This window comes from Sturnira hondurensis, unplaced genomic scaffold (genome assembly GCF_014824575.4).
Source record: "Sturnira hondurensis isolate 20B ecotype Veracruz unplaced genomic scaffold, ASM1482457v3 Scaffold0004136, whole genome shotgun sequence".
NCBI classification, from domain to species: Eukaryota; Metazoa; Chordata; class Mammalia; order Chiroptera; family Phyllostomidae; genus Sturnira; species Sturnira hondurensis.
Genome location: NW_028076767.1, coordinates 44,094,059 through 44,112,635, shown reverse-complemented (window position 1 = coordinate 44,112,635; position 18,577 = coordinate 44,094,059). Strand labels below are relative to the sequence as shown.

General features: G+C 41.8%; 1 protein-coding gene across 2 annotated transcripts in view; it reads left to right on the top strand.

The window, feature by feature from the left end:
* GORASP2 (golgi reassembly stacking protein 2) overlaps positions 1 to 18,210 on the top strand; it is a 34,927-nt gene extending 16,717 nt beyond the window's left edge. Inside the window, exons 2-10 of one of the 2 annotated variants that reach the window (XM_037044483.1) lie at positions 87 to 167; positions 1,469 to 1,672; positions 2,167 to 2,253; positions 3,522 to 3,652; positions 7,201 to 7,333; positions 8,827 to 8,950; positions 13,162 to 13,248; positions 14,525 to 14,635; positions 16,726 to 18,210. In XM_037044483.1, the coding sequence (XP_036900378.1) occupies positions 87 to 167; positions 1,469 to 1,672; positions 2,167 to 2,253; positions 3,522 to 3,652; positions 7,201 to 7,333; positions 8,827 to 8,950; positions 13,162 to 13,248; positions 14,525 to 14,635; positions 16,726 to 17,066 (1,299 nt within the window). In that variant the 3' untranslated portion in view covers positions 17,067 to 18,210. Of the gene's footprint in view, positions 1 to 86; positions 168 to 1,468; positions 1,673 to 2,166; positions 2,254 to 2,968; positions 3,100 to 3,521; positions 3,653 to 7,200; positions 7,334 to 8,826; positions 8,951 to 13,161; positions 13,249 to 14,524; positions 14,636 to 16,725 lie in introns of both variants that reach the window. The other variant, XM_037044482.1, reaches the window with a different exon arrangement.
* Positions 18,211 to 18,577: the final 367 nt, after the last annotated feature.

Sequence of the window (18,577 nt, the reverse complement as noted above, 5' to 3'; positions counted from 1 at the left end):
TTTACAGAACAGAGATAGGTATTAAAATTATGCTCACAGTTTTTAATTAAGCTTTGATTTTTCATATTGGCATTTTGTTTTTACAGGTACAAGAAAATTCCCCAGGACATAGAGCTGGACTGGAGCCATTCTTTGATTTCATTGTTTCTATTAATGGATCAAGATTAGTAAGTTCAACTTTTCATACTTTTTTTTGTCTGTAGTATTTTGTAATCTTGAAAATGGAATTTTTTGGATTATCTGGGATGGATGTTTATTCATTAGTTACAAACATTATAAAATATGTTACCAGTTTGTAAAAATAATTATTTGTAGCCCTGGCTGAGTAGCTCAGTTGGTTAGTGCATAGTCTAATACGCCTAGATTGCGGGTTCAGTCCCTGGTCAGGGCACTTACAAGAATTAGCTTACAAATGCATCAGTAAAGTGGAACAACAAATTAATATCTCTCTTTCTCTGTCTTTCTCTTTTTCTCTGTCTCTCCAATGAATTTTTTGAAAATAAATGTTAGTAAACATATGAAAATGTCAATAATAAAATACTATACCTCACATCCCAGTGATTACTTTAAGATAATAAAGTCACTGGAGACTTCATATGTTAAATATTTACATTTTTTAAGCAGAAAGAAATAATTAAAATGAAAATGTTTGCCTTTTAAAAAATGTCAGGCTTTTTTTAGCTTATTGACAAATGCATTAGTAAAGATTCTCAAATAGAAGCTTGTCAGTTTCTCAAAACTCTTGAGTTTTCTTATATATATATAAAGTTGCTAGAACCAGAAAGAGAGGTATGTTCTAAAAGTTCAGCATTAAAACCACTTTTTGTAAATTGCTTTCAGTTTACTTGTAGTAAAGTCCTACAGGAAGGAAATTATATAATTTCAGCAAAGGAAGTTCTCACAATGGCTACTTGGCTGGCTTATTTTTTTTTTACAACAGTATTAAGTTTTATCATTTACCAACATCTCCTATATAATGGCCTTTATTCATTTATGTAATGAAATATTTAACATACTGTTTCCATTTTCTTTTCCTGTTTCCAATAAATAAATAAGTGTATATTTATGAGTAGAATCCCAAATTAAACTTCAGTGCCAATAAATGTTTTAGATTTTAAAATCAAAGTCATACCAACCTGTTAGTAGTATGACTTCCTACAGTGCATTTTGGGGTTTGTTTGTTTATCACCGAAACCGCAGATCACTTCAGCTCATGCTGGGTTGGAAGTCACACAATCTCTAGTCAGCTGTTTGAAAAAAGTCAGAAGTTGTTGCTAACATAAGAGCTGTTCTTAATGTCTTAACATTCTTTTAGTTGGAGGAACATTTGAATGATTATGAAAGCTTTGCCATTGAATGCTTTGTGTTGATTGTTAATATTACTCCAGGAAGGCCATAGGTGGCTTAAGTTAAAATAGTTACCATTAAATTTTTATTTATTGAGAAAAATAATTTTATGTATTCACAGAATAAAGACAATGATACTCTGAAAGATCTACTGAAAGCAAATGTCGAGAAGCCTGTAAAAATGCTCATCTACAGCAGTAAAACACTGGAGCTGCGAGAGACCTCAGTCACACCAAGTAACATGTGGGGTGGCCAGGGCTTGTTGGGAGTGAGCATTCGTTTCTGCAGCTTTGATGGGGCAAACGAAAACGTTTGGCATGTGTTGGTAGGTATCAACCCCGAGCTGTTACTTGCAGCTGAAGAAGCAGTGTAGAAAGGTGTCCTAACAGTGCTTGTCTCCAGTTTGGTGAGATTGTAGGGGTGGTGGTATTAGTCTCTCTGTAGTACTTAAAACTCAGAATTCATTGCTGTTAAAATAAGGATAATTTTTTAAAAGCATGAGGAAGAGAAGCAAATGTAGATGCCTAAGAACTATTTTTCTAATAATTTGCCCATTATAAGAAGAAATGTTAAAGCAAATAGTAGTATCTGCTTTAAAAAATATTTAAAATATCAGAAATATTTTAAGTATGTATTAAATATGTAATTTTTAAGCTTGGAAGATTTAAAAATATATACCCTATAGTTTCAGACATTAGCTTTAACAAGACAGTTACAAATATAGGGTTTGTTAATTACTGTAATTAAGGATTGTGAACTATAAAATGTGGAAGATTATTTTACGTCCATTAATGTTGAGGGGTGCCTGTGTCATCCTAGGAGGTGGAACCGAACTCCCCTGCAGCATTGGCAGGTCTTAGACCTCACAGTGATTACATCATTGGAGCAGATACTGTCATGAATGAGGTAACTAGTGTTTTTATTAATAATGAAAATTATATAACATCTTCTTATTAACATTTATGTTCAGAAGTATATGCGCATACTTTACATTTAGGGTTGAAATTTAGATCTTTGCTGGTCAAGCTAGGTTATGCCTCAGGGTGTTGAACAGTGCATCTGGGGGTATCTTATTAGGTGTAGCTGTGAAGAAAAACGCCCACTGCATAGCAGTTGCACAGATTTTGTGTATGGTGTACAGAAATCGCTTGTGTACCTCAACACTAAATCATCCTCAGTTTGGTCATTGATTTCACTTTCTCTTCTTTGTAGGGTAACAAAATTGGCTGTGCTGTATTAGTCAGATCCTGTTCCATGCCTGTTAGCTAGTGGGAGCATGTATTGCTAAGAGAGAAAATAAGGTGACCAGATAACCCGATATAGAGCAGGAGCAGGATATAGAGAATTTAGCTGTAGAAGAGTTTTACTAAAACTACTGACTAGGTCTTATGGAACTGGACATAGGCCTTGCACATAGTAAATTGGTCACATATGAAACCTTACTTGGAGTATCAATTTTTAGACATGATTTTGTGTCTAAGGCAGGGTCGAGTGTGTGTGTGTGTGTGTGTGTGTGTGTAGTTTTACATTTCCACATAATTCTGGTATTAGGCAGACTTGAGTCCCACTTTTTCAAAATTCAGTAACGTAAAAATATTTTTCTCCTGTGATGCCTTTGCAGTCTGAAGATCTGTTCAGCCTTATTGAGTCACATGAAGCAAAACCATTGAAACTCTATGTGTATAATACAGACACTGATAACTGCCGAGAAGTGATTATCACACCAAATTCTGCGTGGGGTGGAGAGGGCAGGTAAGGCCATTGTTTAGACTAAGTTATAACTAAGTTAAACTTAGATGTATTGTGAAAATTGATAGCTTTTATTCTGAAACAAGTTAGTGGTTTATTATAAGACTTCTTGAGAAAAGGAAAGTATTGACCTAGAATAGTAAACCAAACACTTCATTTTTTTTTTATTTTAGAGAGAGAGTGAAATACTGATTTATTCTTGCACTTATTTAAGCATTCACTAACAGATTCTTGTATATGCCCTGATCAGTAATTGAACCCTCAAGCTTGCCTTATCGGGACGATGCNGTCGAGTGTGTGTGTGTGTGTGTGTGTGTGTGTGTAGTTTTACGTTTCCACATAATTCTGATATTAGGCAGACTTGAGTCCCACTTTTTCAAAATTCAGTAACGTAAAAATATTTTTCTCCTGTGATGCCTTTGCAGTCCGAAGATCTGTTCAGCCTTATTGAGTCACATGAAGCAAAACCATTGAAACTCTATGTGTATAATACAGACACTGATAACTGCCGAGAAGTGATTATCACTCCAAATTCTGCGTGGGGTGGAGAGGGCAGGTAAGGCCATTGTTTAGACTAAGTTATAACTAAGTTAAACTTAGATGTATTGTGAAAATTGATTGCTTTTATTCTGAAACAAGTTAGTGGTTTATTATAAGACTTCTTGAGAAAAGGAAAGTATTGACCTAGAATAGTAAACCAAACACTTCATTTTTTTTTTATTTTAGAGAGAGAGTGAAATACTGATTTATTCTTGCACTTATTTAAGCATTCACTAACAGATTCTTGTATATGCCCTGATCAGTAATTGAACCCTCAAGCTTGCCTTATCGGGACGATGCTCTGACCAATGGAGCTGCCCAGCCCTGGCCTCTATTTTAAAGCACGTATTTAGGGAGATGGGTATATATACTATAGCTCTTTTCTTTACTGATCTAAGAGCCAACAGCCTTATTTGGTTTTGTTGTTATTTTAATAAAAACAGTTCAATTTTATTTTATTTTCCTAATTACCTTCCCCAACAGTGGGACAATACAGTGTAATTTTCTCTAGCTGCTGGGAAAATTTTTTAGACTTTGTGGAAACTGTTGGCTTTCAGAAATAGACTAATTTCAACCAAAAGTTTGCAACAGCAATAAAATGCACTTAGAAAGAAGATTAAGCCAAGCAGGTAGATCAGTTTTCTGGGGCTGTTTTTCAAGTCAGCTCCCTAATTTCAAAAAGTCAGACCAAAACAAAACATGCTGATTTGCATTGCTTTTTTAGGTCTTTCAGCTGTTGTTTAAATTGTACAAAATTTCCAGTATTTTGAAAGTCCTAAGAGCCTTTTTTAATTTGTGGAATTACTGGACATAAGTCATGATTATAGGAAAGCCAAGGGTTTGGAAACTTTGAAGTGATCTGTAAAAGTTATGGCATTCGCTGGGAAAAGGATGACGTAGTTGATACGGGCAAACAAAGCCTCTATTTACTCACATACCTTTACCCACACTGCCTGAGATTCTATAGCTGAACATACATTGCCACCAGCATGCTAAGTTGTTGCAATTGGAGAAAATGAGATAGAGGTATTTTAAGAATCTGGCGTGTCTGAGGCAGTACTTTTGATGAAGTCATCATTGTCTATTGTCCACGTTTATAACCACAGAAATATGATCCTCTCAAGGCATTCAGAGTCAACTAATGTCAGATGGACTGCCTCATAAACTAAATTTACAGAGAAACTGCTATATTTATTAAAGTGACAAATTTTCAGAGAAACCGCTGTACTTATTAGAATGGCAGATTTTCATTTTACAGAAGAAACTGATAGTTTCTCCAGTTAGAACACTAACATTCTGGATTTAGTATTGGGTTGGCCAAAACATCTGTTATGTTTTTTCATAAAATAAAAAACACATCTTTCATTTTCATCAATAACTATTGATTTGGATATTTTGAGTATGTCATCTGTCTCCCACTATTGGCTTGTAGTGGGTAGAGGCCAAGGGTGCCTCTACGCATCTTCCAACACACAACACAGCCCCACAGCAAAGAATTATTTAGCCAAAATGTCAATTGTGCCAAGAAACTTCGCAGACCACTTTTGACACATTTGATCAGTCACAGCAACTTCTCCATACACTGCATTAATCTTTTTTTGAGGTTCAGTTGCATTTTTACCTTAAAGGAATAAAGTATAATATGTCAAAAATGTTGTGTATCTTCTTCATCTTCAGTATTAAAATGGCTGCACAAAGATTCACCAATTTTGGTGCATTTGTTTTAAATGCACATTGATATGACAGCTGTCACAATGCAAGCTAACAGACTGTTTTCAAATGACATTAAAGACAACTAAGCACTACTAGAGCCATTCTACAGGAAAAAAAAAAACCATAATGGACGTTTTGGCCAGTCCAATACCACAAGAGTGCTTGGTGAGCCTGGAATCAGAGTGTAAGGAGGAAGTTCTGCAGGTGGTGAAGTCATCGGGTTCTTCAATTTTTAATTACACTGCTACATTCTTGTTCTTGGAGCCCTTCTTTTCTAGACTTTGGCCATTATTCCTCTTCTTTTGGAAGACCTTTGTCCTTTTGATGTGGTTCAGTACCATTGATCAGCCACTGCTGGTCAGGCACGTGCAGATCACTTTCCCGAGCCTGCCCTCACTTGGCGTATGTCTGCCGCGGGCTTTTATTCCTTCCTTAGAGGCTGACCACGTGTTTTTCATTTGTGCATATTTCTTTTAGTTTTTATTCTTGGGCAAGTTTGCAGAAGGTCTTGCTCTTGCCTCAACTGCCTCTCTACTACCAATTAATTATTAAGAGGCACCTTGTTTTAAAATATAGAGGCCTCTGAGAGGCTGTCATTGATCAGTATAAACTGAATCTTACTTTCTTCTTGAGACCCAGTTCAGTAAGAATTGCAGTTTTGATGGTAGAGGGAGGAAAAGTGATAGAAGAAGGAACAAATAATTTTGTGATATGAAGCATCATTGAAAAATTGAATTTGGATAAGGAAGAGCTGAAGTTTGTCCCTGCCTGCCCTCCCAGTAGACATGTCTGTGTGTGGCCGACACAGAGAGCATCAAGTAGTTTGGGAAATAAAAGCAACCATGGTAGAAACGCGGTCGGAGCCTGTGATGGGCCTTAAATACCGTGGTCAGGAATGTGTGTGTACTCCGGGCAGTGGTGCCCTGTCAGTGGGGCTCCTTGGTTCCTGTCAGTAGAGCCCAACTGTCACTGTTGTAAACAGACATGAGTTTATTGTGGAATCACTCATATAGTCAAAGAAAGAGCTAAAGAATCAGACTTGGAAAGGACAGGACTCAGAACACCCCTAGGGATTTAGAGAGGAAGGGCTGACAATTTCATCAGTATTCTACGGAAGGGATGAGCTGTTTTTGTTTTTCTGTGGCTCCCAAGATCTGTAGCCATGGGCCAGAGAGTCGATTGGCCTGGCTTTGGTCACTCCTTAGTCTGGGCAGAAGAGGTCCCATGATTGACAGTCACACCAGCACTGCACAACAGCAAAGAAATAATTCTCCAAAGAAAGAAAGAAAGAAAAGGAAATATTGGTAGGCTGACAGACTATGCAAAGAAGCAGTGTGATCATATCACTTAAAAGATGGCCTCTGGTGATAGAAGGAATCTGGACTAATTTGGATTGATTTGTGTCGGGGTCTGAAACGGAACTCTGAGGTGTGTAAACGACATCATCATGCAGAAGTACTTGGGGATCTTCCCTGGAAAGGCTGGGTCATTCCTTCAGCAAATAATTAAGCAGTGTCTGGCTTGCCCCGGGAGCTGTCAAGGCATTAAACAAAACAAGGTCTCTGACCTCAAGAACCGTATCATTTTGTTAGGGGAGATGAAAATAAATAACTATGCAGTGTGTTAGATGGTGATCAGGGCTTGAAGAAAAATAAAGGAGAGTGAGGGTAGTAAGTGTCCCTGGTGGAGAGAAGAGAGCTGTTTCATAAAGGAGTGGCCAGAGGAGACTCTGATAAGAGGACATATTTAAAGGAGTGGAAATTTGTTTTTATATTTTAAAAAATAAATGAAAAGCAAGCTACGGTTGATAAATCATATTAAGTCAGTATTTAAAAATATATTTTTTCATAGCCTAGGGTGTGGCATTGGATATGGTTATTTGCATCGAATACCTACACGCCCTTTTGAAGAAGGAAAGAAAATTTCTCTTCCAGGACAGATGACTGGTACACCTATTACTCCCCTTAAAGATGGGTTTACGGAGGTAAGAAAACTTACTACCTGGTTATATAATAAAGTTTTCACCAGAATGAATCCAGTGTTGACATGTGTGTGGCAGTAGCACTAGTTGAGAGGGCAGATGATGAGTTAAGTATTCACTGTGTTGAATTTGGATATCCTACAGGTCTGGATTTTAAGGAAGAGGACAAGGCTAGTGATAAGGGATTTGAAAATCATCAGCAAAGAGAAGGCAGTTTAATCCAGTGAGTGTTGATAAAAGTTGTCAAGGGGTTGGCCCTAGGTAGGCCAAAGGACTGAAGTTGGAATCTTGAACATTTTGAGTATTTAAATGGATGGGCAGAGGAAGGGGGCTCAGCAAAGGAAGCTTGGAACCTTTGCTGCGTCCTCAGCAAAGGACTCAGCAAAGGAGAAGTCCCGGAGGAGAGCAGAGTTTGACGGAAAAGGGGAGAAGGAAGGTAAATGGTGCACGATAAAGTGATGGTAATGGTGCTTACTACTTCAAGAAACTTAACTGGGAAAGCAAAGAATGCTAGTTGTGTGGGAACTACCACAGGATCAAAATGAAGCTTTTTCAGAAAGAAGAGATATTTGCACAGGACTAAAGGCTTTTAGAATGTTTCTATGCAGACTTCACAGGATGGTCAACTCTTGTCTGCATGACTAAATCGAAACCAAACATCCAAAAGAAAAGACTACAGCCACAAAGAAAGGGCTGAACCACTGTCATTTTATGGTACACAGTGTGACTGTCCCCGATTCTAGAGGAAGTGACAGGAGCTATGAATACATACAAACTCTGCTCCCCTAACCAGATGAGCCTGTGTGGGCAGTCAGAAGGCCAGAGGCCAAGTTGGTGGCTAGAGAACAGGGCCGGTGTACACGTCATGGTGAAACGTGCCCGAGGGCACTGGGGCTGGCAGAAAATCTTCAGAGGTGAAACCACCCTCCCCCCATCTGTAGAGACTCCATGTAGACTCACTCATCTTCTCGTGCTGGAAGGTGGAGACCTGGCTGCCACGTTTATTCATTGATGAGAAAAGATAAAGATGGACTGATGAGGTTGACATCTTGAGAAACTTACAAGGAATTTATCATGGTTTTCAGACTTCCCGATGATTTCTTCCATGAGCAATGAAAGTTAAAAGTAAAAACTGGCTGGGAATTCAGAGAAGAGGAAAGCAGTGATGTTACAAGGGTTGAGTAAAGTGATTCTTGGATGGTCAGGGGGGAGGAGAGAGTAGAATCTCCTAGTGTGGAAGTAGCTAGAACTGGGTGTGTGGCAGGTTAGATGCCATGTGTCAAGAAACGAAGCGACGGAGTGGGCAGAGGTTTGCAGTGCCTGGTCCTTGGCGTGTATCAAAATTAGGAAGGAGTGTCTGAAGGCAGAGTTCCTGGTGAAAACTTTTGATAGCTAGTATATGGTCAAAAAAATGCAGGACTGATCAGAGCCAATTTTTGTACTTTCTTTTAAGTAAATCTGAGTGGGGTTTTTTTTTCTTTCTTTTTTTTTGGAAGGTCCAGCTGTCCTCAGTGAATCCCCCGTCTTTGTCACCACCAGGAACTACAGAAATTGAACAGGGTCTGTCTGGACTTTCTATTAGCTCGACTCCGCCAGCTGTCAGTAATGTTCTCAGTACAGGTATATGGAAAAGTTTATTCCGTTTTTCAAGTTTGCTTTGTTTCACATAATACTCTTTTCTGTCTTTCACTGTACTCGGCATTGGCAGGCCCTGCGTGCCTGTGAAAGTTAGAACCGAATCACTGGGCTTTTTACACACCGGGCAAGCATTTAGACCTTTCCACATATTTCAGACTTTGGGCTTCTCTTCATATTGCACAAGTTGTAGAGTCAGGACTCTACCTTTAAATTTTGTTTAATTGCTCTGTTTACTCAACAAATGTTTGTACATCTCCCAGGTGGTAGACACTGGGGACACAAAAGTGAGCAGGATGCCATTCCTTTCATAGGGCTCAATCTTGCTTAGAAAACATGTGTCTATCTCCTTTTCTTTATCCCTTGTTCTATTTGTTTTAATTCTTTTAACAGCTTTATCAATATCTAATTCATATACCATCCATTTCACCCATTTAAAGTGTACATACAAGTCAGTGGGGTTTTTTAGTATATTTGCAGGGTTGTGTAATCCTCACTTCAGTCAATTTGAGAACATTTTATTACCCCAGAAGAAACCCTGTACCCACGATCAGTCACTCCTTGTTTTTCCCCTTAGTACCCAGGCCTAGGCAATTACTAACCCACTTTGTGTGGACTTGCTTACTGTAGGCATTTCACATGTGTAGTATTCTGTTACTGGCTTCTTTCACTTTGAATAATGTTTTTAAGGTTCATTCATTCCATAACATACATTAATACTTCATTCCTTTTTATGGCTAAATACTGTTTCATTGGATGAATATTCCACATTTTGTTTACCTATTCATCAGATGAGGTACACTTTTTGGCTATTATGCTGCTATGAATATTTGTGTTCAAGTTTTTTTATGTGAACATATTATCACCATTTTTCTTGGTTATATACATAAGCATGGAATTGCTTCATCACATAATATAACGTTTGGGGTTTTTTTAGATTTTATTTATTTTTAGAGGGGAAGGGAGGGAGAAGAGAGGGAGAGAAACATCAGTGTATGGTTGTCTCTCGTGTGCCCCCTACTGGGGACCTGGCCTGCAACCCAGGCATGTGTCTTAACCAGGAATCAAACTAGGCAACCCCTTGCTTCATTGTCAGGCACTCAGTCCACTGAGCCACACCAGCCAGGGCACATGATATAACTCTTAACTTGGTTTGTTGGTAGTTTATTTTTGTTCTTTCCTTCTTTTAAATCTTTTGGGTTTTTTGGTTTTCTTTCTTCATAATACCAAGAGTATATTATGTATTCAAATTTTAAGTGAGTTAAATACTGACATGGTTTAGTTTCATTTCATTAATACCTTTTATTCTTGAACCTTTCAAACTATTTATATTCAAGATTGCTTATATGCTCCTTTGTTCTGGCATGGACTTAAAACAGCCCATTGAGCCCTGACCAGTGTGGCTCAGTTGGTTGGGCATTGTCCCACCAAACAAAAAAGTCACCAGTTCAGTTCCCAGTCCGGGCACGTGCCTGGGTTGCTTGTTCTGTCCCTAGTCAGGGCGTGTACGAACAGCAGCCAGTTGATGTTTCCCTCTCTTTCTTCCTCCCTTCCCCTCTCTTATAAAGAAATAAAAATAAAATAAAACGGCCCACCAAGATACACTTAAACTCTGAAGTTGGTCCCCTAGGTTCAAATTCCAGCTTTTGGGGGAATTGTTTTATTTTCCAAAGATATATTTTTCTGGATGAAACTTTACATTTTAATGTTTTCTAATTCAAAATTTTAGATGTACTCAAAAGTAGGTAGAATAGTTTAATGAACCCCCACTATCCAGCTTCAGTGATTATTAATATGGTGACCCGTCCCCGACCCCTACTCTTTGTGAATGTTCCTCCAGTTTTATGGAGGTGTAACGTGCATACGGGGTAAGATCAACTCGCTGTGTGAGTTGGCTCGGTGCTCTCAGTGAGTTTATGGAGTCGCGCAGTCATCGCCACAGTCAGTTCCAGAACGGTTCCTCGGTGCTGGTAAATAGTGCATCAAGTCTTAGGTACACTTAGGAAGGATTTTAAAGTTTATTTCATTCAAACTGTTTTATGATACGACTTTTTTCTTACATCCCATCAAATGCTCCTATTGTTTACTCCTGAACAGATTAGCAAAGGTGGCCTGGGGTGCTTCCCAGGGCAGCAGCGGAACCCGTCTGAATAACTCTCACCTGCTTTGGAGTGTGCATCCCGCTGCCTGTGACGGCTCTTCTGAGTTTAGGGCACAGCTGACATCTCTCTTCAAGGCCCAGTTTCTTTCTGACTTTCTAAATCTTCTTTTATTGCATTGTAGTTATACTTGTGTTGTCCTATAAGCATATGCACTGAAATCCTTGGCCTTATTGTTACACTACAGAGAAATGGCTCCTTAAATATTAAAAGAAAGACAGAAATTTAAATGAAGCAGTAATTGCTCAAAAGAGACTGAGAGATACAATTTTCATTTTAAGTCAATTTAAAAATACTCAAATGTTCTAGCATCATAACATGTGAAAAATTGCTTTTTGATAGGCATTTATTTTTGTGTCTCTGCTTTTAATTATATTGCTGCAAAGTAGCCGAAACAGTAACTGTAGAAATAAGTACATGTTTTTAAAAAATAACTACTTTGTGGATGGATAATTTTTATTTTTTAAATTTTTTAAAGATCTTATTTATTCATTTTTAGAGAGAGGGGAAGGGAGGAAGAGAGGGAGAGAAACACCAGTGTGTGGTTGCCTCTTATGTGCCTCCTACTGGGGACTTGGCCCACAACCCAGGCATGGGCCCTGACTGGGAATTGAACTGAAGACCTTTTGGTTTGCGGGGTGGCACTCAGTCCACTGAACCACACCAGCCAGAGCAGAATTGATAATTTTTAGATTATGAGTTTTAGAAAATGAATATATTGTTTTGGAATGGTATTAATCAGTGTGGTCTTTTTGGTACACCACACACACACATACACTTCCTGAGCACTTTTGTTGCTCAGTTTCTCAAAAGAGAACCGAACGCCACTTTACATGCTATGTATTTTACTGGTTTGGTATTTGTCTCCCTTCCTTTTCCTGCCCTTCATTAGAATGTAAGTTTCCTGAAGGTAGTGATTCCTATTTTCTTCATGCTGTAAAGTGCCTCAGGGTCTAGGACAATGTCTGACATATAATAGGGTACCCCCCAAAACTTGAGTGAATGAAAACACCAACCAACCGTCCAACCCCTTTGAGAATCTGATAAAAGCAAAGGATCCTTTTCTTTTTCATGCCTCTAGTTTCTGCAGGGAAGTAAATACATGAATAAATAAATACCTGAAGATGGTTCCTTTATACTTTGGGGCACAGTTTATTCCTGCTACTACTGTATTTAAGCAGATCTCTGTAAGACAAAATCTAGAATCCATGTGCAGTATTACTTTTGTTTTGACATCAGCAAAACCGCCCTATGAGTAGGTGATGGCCTTTCTTGGGCGTCGTTGTAACAGTCACTTGTACATGAAGAACATAACCTCCTCAAGCTAACGTCAGTGAAAGTGGGAATGTACTAGACTTTAAACTGTCACAGAACCTACGGTCAAAAGGAAATGGAGATTCAGGAAACAGGGTTATTCTCTCCATCTCTGGAGGGTCCCCTGCTCTGTTGTCTCTTTCCGATCATCTGCATTATTCTCCTCCTCCAGAGACCAGCATTCCCTGTTTCACAGGGCACATCCCTTGCACCCTTCCCTCAGCCCTAGGTCCCCCTGGTTTCTTAGTTCAGGAGTCCAGTGGAGATTGGCTAGAATCCTTTTTGTCTTTTTCCTTCCTTCCTTCCTTCCTTCCTTCCTTCCTTCCTTCCTCCCTCCCTCCCTCCCTCCCTCCCTCCCTCCCTCCCTCCCTCCCTCCTTTCCATTGTAGAATACTTGTGTTTTATTTCCAAATTTTTTAAAGTTTTCTAATCTAACCCTGCTTAGGTCAAGTATAAAACTCTCACCCAGTGAGCTTGGCTGGGATGCTTTGCAGAGCCTCCCGCCCTCTCGGCCTAGGCTCTGTTAGCAGCTTTTGTTAGGGGCGGTGGGCAGAGTAGATAAACCAGCTGTGACACACCAGAAACCAACTAAATGACATCTCACTGAGTGAAGACCTGGCCACTGGGGGAGAGGGGAGACTGAGCACTGTCTTCATGTAGTCTGTTTATTCGTTGTCAGCTGAGTGTGTTATCAATTCTTAAAGTACTGTGCTTTTATTTTAGGTGTACCAACAGTACCGTTATTGCCACCACAAGTAAACCAGTCCCTCACTTCTGTGCCATCAATGAGTCCAGCCACTACATTACCAGGTGAGTAGCAGGAGACTAGAGGTGTGTGCAGTAACAGCATCACTGACATTTTGCATCTTAAAAACAATGAAAAAAGCCTTAGACCTATATGATGACTTTATTGTCTTTTGGTCTCATTTTACCTCTGTAACTTTGTGATAAAGGAGAGCAAGAGGTAACTAGCTGTTAGTCACCAGCTAGTTAGCTGCCGAGCCTTGCAGTCCTTACCCGTGGCCAACTTACTCGCTCCCACCCCCACCCGCTGCCCCCCCTCCACAGGAGGCAGGAGTGAGGAGTGTGCAGAAGTTTGGTCCTTCAGCACTTCCTTAGTTGGGGCTTCCTAATAGTTGTTTGTGTGAGCACACATTGTGCCCGAGAGGAGCCGCTCCTTATTTGGGTCTTTAGGAGCTCGAACGTCAGGTTTCGGTTTATTTCTGCTACTGTCTCCAGTAAAGACCAAGTTTCTTTATCCTTCAAATGACAATCAAATACTATTTCAGTGATCAAATATATTTGCATTGGGAGAGACTTTAATTGTATGGCTAAAGATGTCACACAGACTTATGAAGCCATAATGAATCTGCTAAGCAAGTGTGTGCACACACAGACACAATGGTAGAGCAGGTGTGATGTCAACCTTTGGGGAATTGGAGTGGAAAGCTGTATACAGGGTTCTTTATATCAACTGACTTTTGTAACTCTAGGTCTGAAATTATATCAGAATTTTAAAAAAGGTGGCGGGGTGGAAAAGCCAGAGAGTCTGTGTGAAAAATTCAGTTCCATTCACTACCACACTTGCTGGGATAACTGGGCCCTTTCCTGAGACACTCGGACTTCCTCATTCTTGCTCTGGGGTTTAGAAGTGTTCGTGTTTGTCTTATCCCTCACCCACGTAGCCATCTAATCGCTTAGCTCTAAAAAGACATCTTTAGTGGGATTCCGTTGTTAATTTTTTAAAGATTTTATATATTTATCTTTAGAGGGGAAGGGAAGGAGAGAGGGAGAGAAATACCAATGTAGGGTTGCCTCTCATGCACCCCCTGCTGGGAACTGGCCTGCAACCCAGGCATGTGCCCTGACTGGGCATCGAACTGCGATACTCTGGTTCGGTGGCCCGTGCTCAATCCAGTGAGCTACACCAGCCAGGGCTAATGTTGTTATAATACAAACCTGCCACATAGTAAGTGGACCTGTAGCTTTCTCACTTCCAAGTGGGTAGTACTTTTTTCAACACACAAGGCTTGAATGTTTTCCCCCAGGGAAACCGGTTTACCCTTTGTTCTCACCTTCTCTTTAGGTCTGATGCCTTTACCAGCAGGACTGCCTAACCTGCCCGCCCTTCCAAACCTCAACCTCCCTGCACCGCACCTCTTGCCCGGCGTCAGCCTCCCGGAACTCGTGAACCCAGGTATGTCACCTGTGTTGCCTTCCTAGGACTTTGGTAAAAATCACTATCCAGGGAAGCCAGTCCTCCATTTCAGTTTTTTCCTGGAAAAGGCGATTAAGTTTAATAAACTTAAGCTGCTTCAAATCAGTATTAAATCTATTTTATTTTTAAAAGCTTTAAAAATAAGAGGAAGAAGTGTATGTTTGTGGTTCTCCTCTGCCTGGCCGCCTCTCCTCCTCCTTTCCCCGCACCCTGATGTGTAAGCCCCATGAAGGCCAGTTGCAGAAACAATGAGTCGGCGTGCATGTCACACGGCTGTCACTGCAGTGGGTGGATGGTGTGCATCTGCCCAGCAGGGTCAGTGCACGTCCTGTGCCGCTCCTTGTGTTTTGGGAGCTGCCACCCATGGTGCCTGCCGTGCACAGCCCAGGCCCCAGCAACACGCCGGGACACTGGCGCCCTTGCTCAGCTGCATAGCTTGTTTCTGAACACATACTTGTTATTTAATATATAGTCTTCACTGTTAGCATGTTTTTATAGTAGAAACTGGGAGATTTTAGCTGCAAATAGTTGAGTGAGCAGCTATTCAGAGTGCTTAAACTCAGATTTCATGCACCGACGACAGTGAAGCAGCAGAGTGTCCCACTAGTTCGCTCTTCCAGTTAGTGATCTCCCAGGTTGCCTTTGGCTTTGAGGTGGCCATGTGTGAGGGCTGACTGTTAATTGCTGGAAACTCTAATGCTTACTATCTTAGCACTCCCTTTGTCCTTTCTTTTGTGTCCTGAATTCTTGGCTTTTTCCTCTGCCCTTTCCCCAAACTGACAGACTCTAAGAGGTTTGACCAGCCCAGTGGTTGCCCTAAGCCTGTTGTACTGCCTGCCTTGCCTTTGTTTCGTAAAGAAGTAAAGCTCTTGCCCTGGCCGGTGTGGCTCAGTTGGTTGGGCGTTTTTCCAAAAAGCGGAGGGCCATGGTTTCGAATTCCAGTCAGGGCACGCGCCTGGGTTGTGGGTTCTGTCCCTGGGAGGGGTGAGTACTAGATGTAGGCAACCAATTGATGTTTCTCTCACCTACTTTCTCCATCCCCTCCCCTTTTTAAATTAATTAATTAAAATCTTTTTTTAAAGTAACTTCTTTTCCTTTATTGTGTATTTTCAAATCATCACAATAAATCCACCAAGTATAAATAATTGTCCTCAATGTTGGGGCTTGAGCAGAGTCTGGGTGCTGATGCTGAGGCCAGTGCAGGGGCCATGCAAAGCCCCCTCCACAGGCCTCCCCCGAGGGCTGGCCTCTGTGCCCCCTCTGCCTGCTGGCCGTGCAGGGCAGCTCTGACTCAGCCTGCAGCTGTCCGGGGGTGGTGGCGCTGGGGGGCTCTGTCCACCACTCGGGGCAGCTGCTCTGCCTGCTGGGTGGGCTGCTGTCTGTCCCCACTGGGAGAATCGTGTCTCCCCCGAGCTGGGCTGTGCCGCACAGAGCCTGGGTGTCTAGGAGCCTAGAGGCCGGGAACCTTTCCTCCTGGGCCAGCCGGTCTTACAGTGACTACAGGGCGGGCAAAAAGTAGGTTTACAGTTGTGACTATGTGAAGCACAGATTATTCTTACGTTATTATTTACTCATTGTTNGGGGTGGTGGCGGGGGGGGGCTCTGTCCACCACTCGGGGCAGCTGCTCTGCCTGCTGGGTGGGCTGCTGTCTGTCCCCACTGGGAGAATCGTGTCTCCCCCGAGCTGGGCTGTGCCGCACAGAGCCTGGGTGTCTAGGAGCCTAGAGGCCGGGAACCTTTCCTCCTGGGCCAGCCGGTCTTACAGTGACTACAGGGCGGGCAAAAGGTAGGTTTACAGTTGTGACTATGTGAAGCACAGATTATTCTTACGTTATTATTTACTCATTGTTGTATTATTTTCCGTGTGAACAACTGTAAACCTACTTTTGCCCCTCCCTGTGTTTAACTCTGCCCTGGCCTCCAGCTGAGGACGAGTGGAGGCTGTGATTTGTGCTGTCTCTCCTCTGCCTCAGTTTCCTTGATGAAATGCAGATACAAACAGTCTCGTGACGATGACTGCTGCTCATTCAGTGCCGGTGGGTGTGTGACGTGTGCCCTTTGTGTCCTAGGTTTGCCGCCACTTCCTTCCTTGCCTTCCCGAAACTTGCCCGGCGTTGCCGCTCTCCCCGTGACGTCCGAGTTCCTCCCGTCATTCCCTTTGGTCCCAGAGGTCTCTTCTGCAGCAAACTCGGGGGGGCTGCTGTCCTCCCTCCCACCCCCCAGCAGCCCACCCTCTGACCCTGTCACGACCACTGCAAGGGCAGATGCTGCCTCAGCTCTCACCCTGGATGTGACGCTTCCAACTTCCAAGGTCCCCGTCACCGTTGAGGACAGAGTCAGTGAAGCCACCCCAGCCAGCGAGAAGCCTGCCTCTGTGGTGACGGATGCAAATGCCTCTGAGTCACCTTAACTTGGAACCATCTTCGGAGTTGGCACAGTGTACTTATTTAACCACGGAAGCAAGTCTGGAAATGCAAACTGTCATTAATTTCATACTAGTTTGTACCGTATCTGTAGGCGTCCTGTAAATAATTCTAAGGGGAAACACGCAAGAGGAGTCGGGATTGTGTCCTGCCAGGTCAGGGTGGGTTCACGGGCCGGGAGGGAAATGTCAGCAAGTGCTTTGATTTGAAAACAACCAAAAAGACTTCAAGGGTGGCTCGCTGCCAGGTCTCCACTGCCGTTCGGGGGGTTGCGTCTTGGGAAAGGCGGTGACGGGGTGTCTGCTGGGTCCCTGTCCCTCTGCTGCTTCTCTGTAAGAAAAGGAAATATTTTCTGCCTAGTACTCCCGTGGGACATTTCTTGTGTTTTATAAATCGTTTATGGGAATGCAGACCCGCTCACTAAACCATGAAGGGAAGACATTTTCCTTTTTGTCTCCGTGAGTCATGTGTCTCTATTAAGGTTTACACGAAAATTCCAACTAAAGATGTTTGTTAAAGTTACACGGTGTGCACTATTAATTGAACATCTTTTTATTCAGCCTCTACACAGATCCTTGTTTTGAGCTCTCAGAATTCCTCAGACAACATTTTGTAACTGCTGCTGTCGCTTTATACATCCACCGTAAAATGGCATTTAAAAAGAAAAAAAGGGTCGCACAGTTTTAAAACAAAAGGTGGCGCTTTGTGGCCACCTAAAATATTACAGCTACACTGGGAAAGCATAGACACAGCAATAAATGACAGTGATTGGACTTTTCTTCTGGTGGTCTGTTCACACCCCCGCTCCGAAACCGGGCGTGCGCGTCGCCGCAGTGGGCCCTCCGCGTGTTTGCTTTCTCCTGAGTGTTCTGAGAGGTGATAAGTGAAGTGGAATTGATTTATTGGATGAAATTAAATGTGTACTGTATCTCTTTCTTAAATAAGTCAGAAGTCCACTGGCTGTTAACTGGGTACTAGCATGAGCGTGGCCGAGAGAGCCGCACTGGAACTCCCGCCACTCGGCTGCAAACGAGCTACTGGCTCCGTCCGGGAACCTCGAACAGGAGGCCCAGCGCCGGCCAATTTTCAGAGTATGTCCATTTCTGGATCCAGGTTTATACGTAAAGCAGTCCAAAACAAGGCTCCAGCTGTGATCAAGCATCTTCTGTTTGCATTATAAATATTTCTAGAAAGTTCTCTCAGTTAATCCTGTGTCTTGAAAAAGAGTTTATAACAGGTAGGGAAAGCATTCACAAGTATATTAAATGTTAAAGTTTTTTACTTTCCAGGACAGGAAAAGTTGATTAAGTTGTTATTACTTCCTAAAAGATGCTCATGTTAAATTTGTGTGTGTGTGAGGTACCTTCATGGAAAGCAAACAATTTTTAAGATTTACAAAATGATATTTTATGGCAGTTCCTCCAGTGCAATCATTGTTAACTCTTGGGAGGTCACGGTTCTCGTTGATAATGACGACAGCCCTGGCCCATCTTCCCAG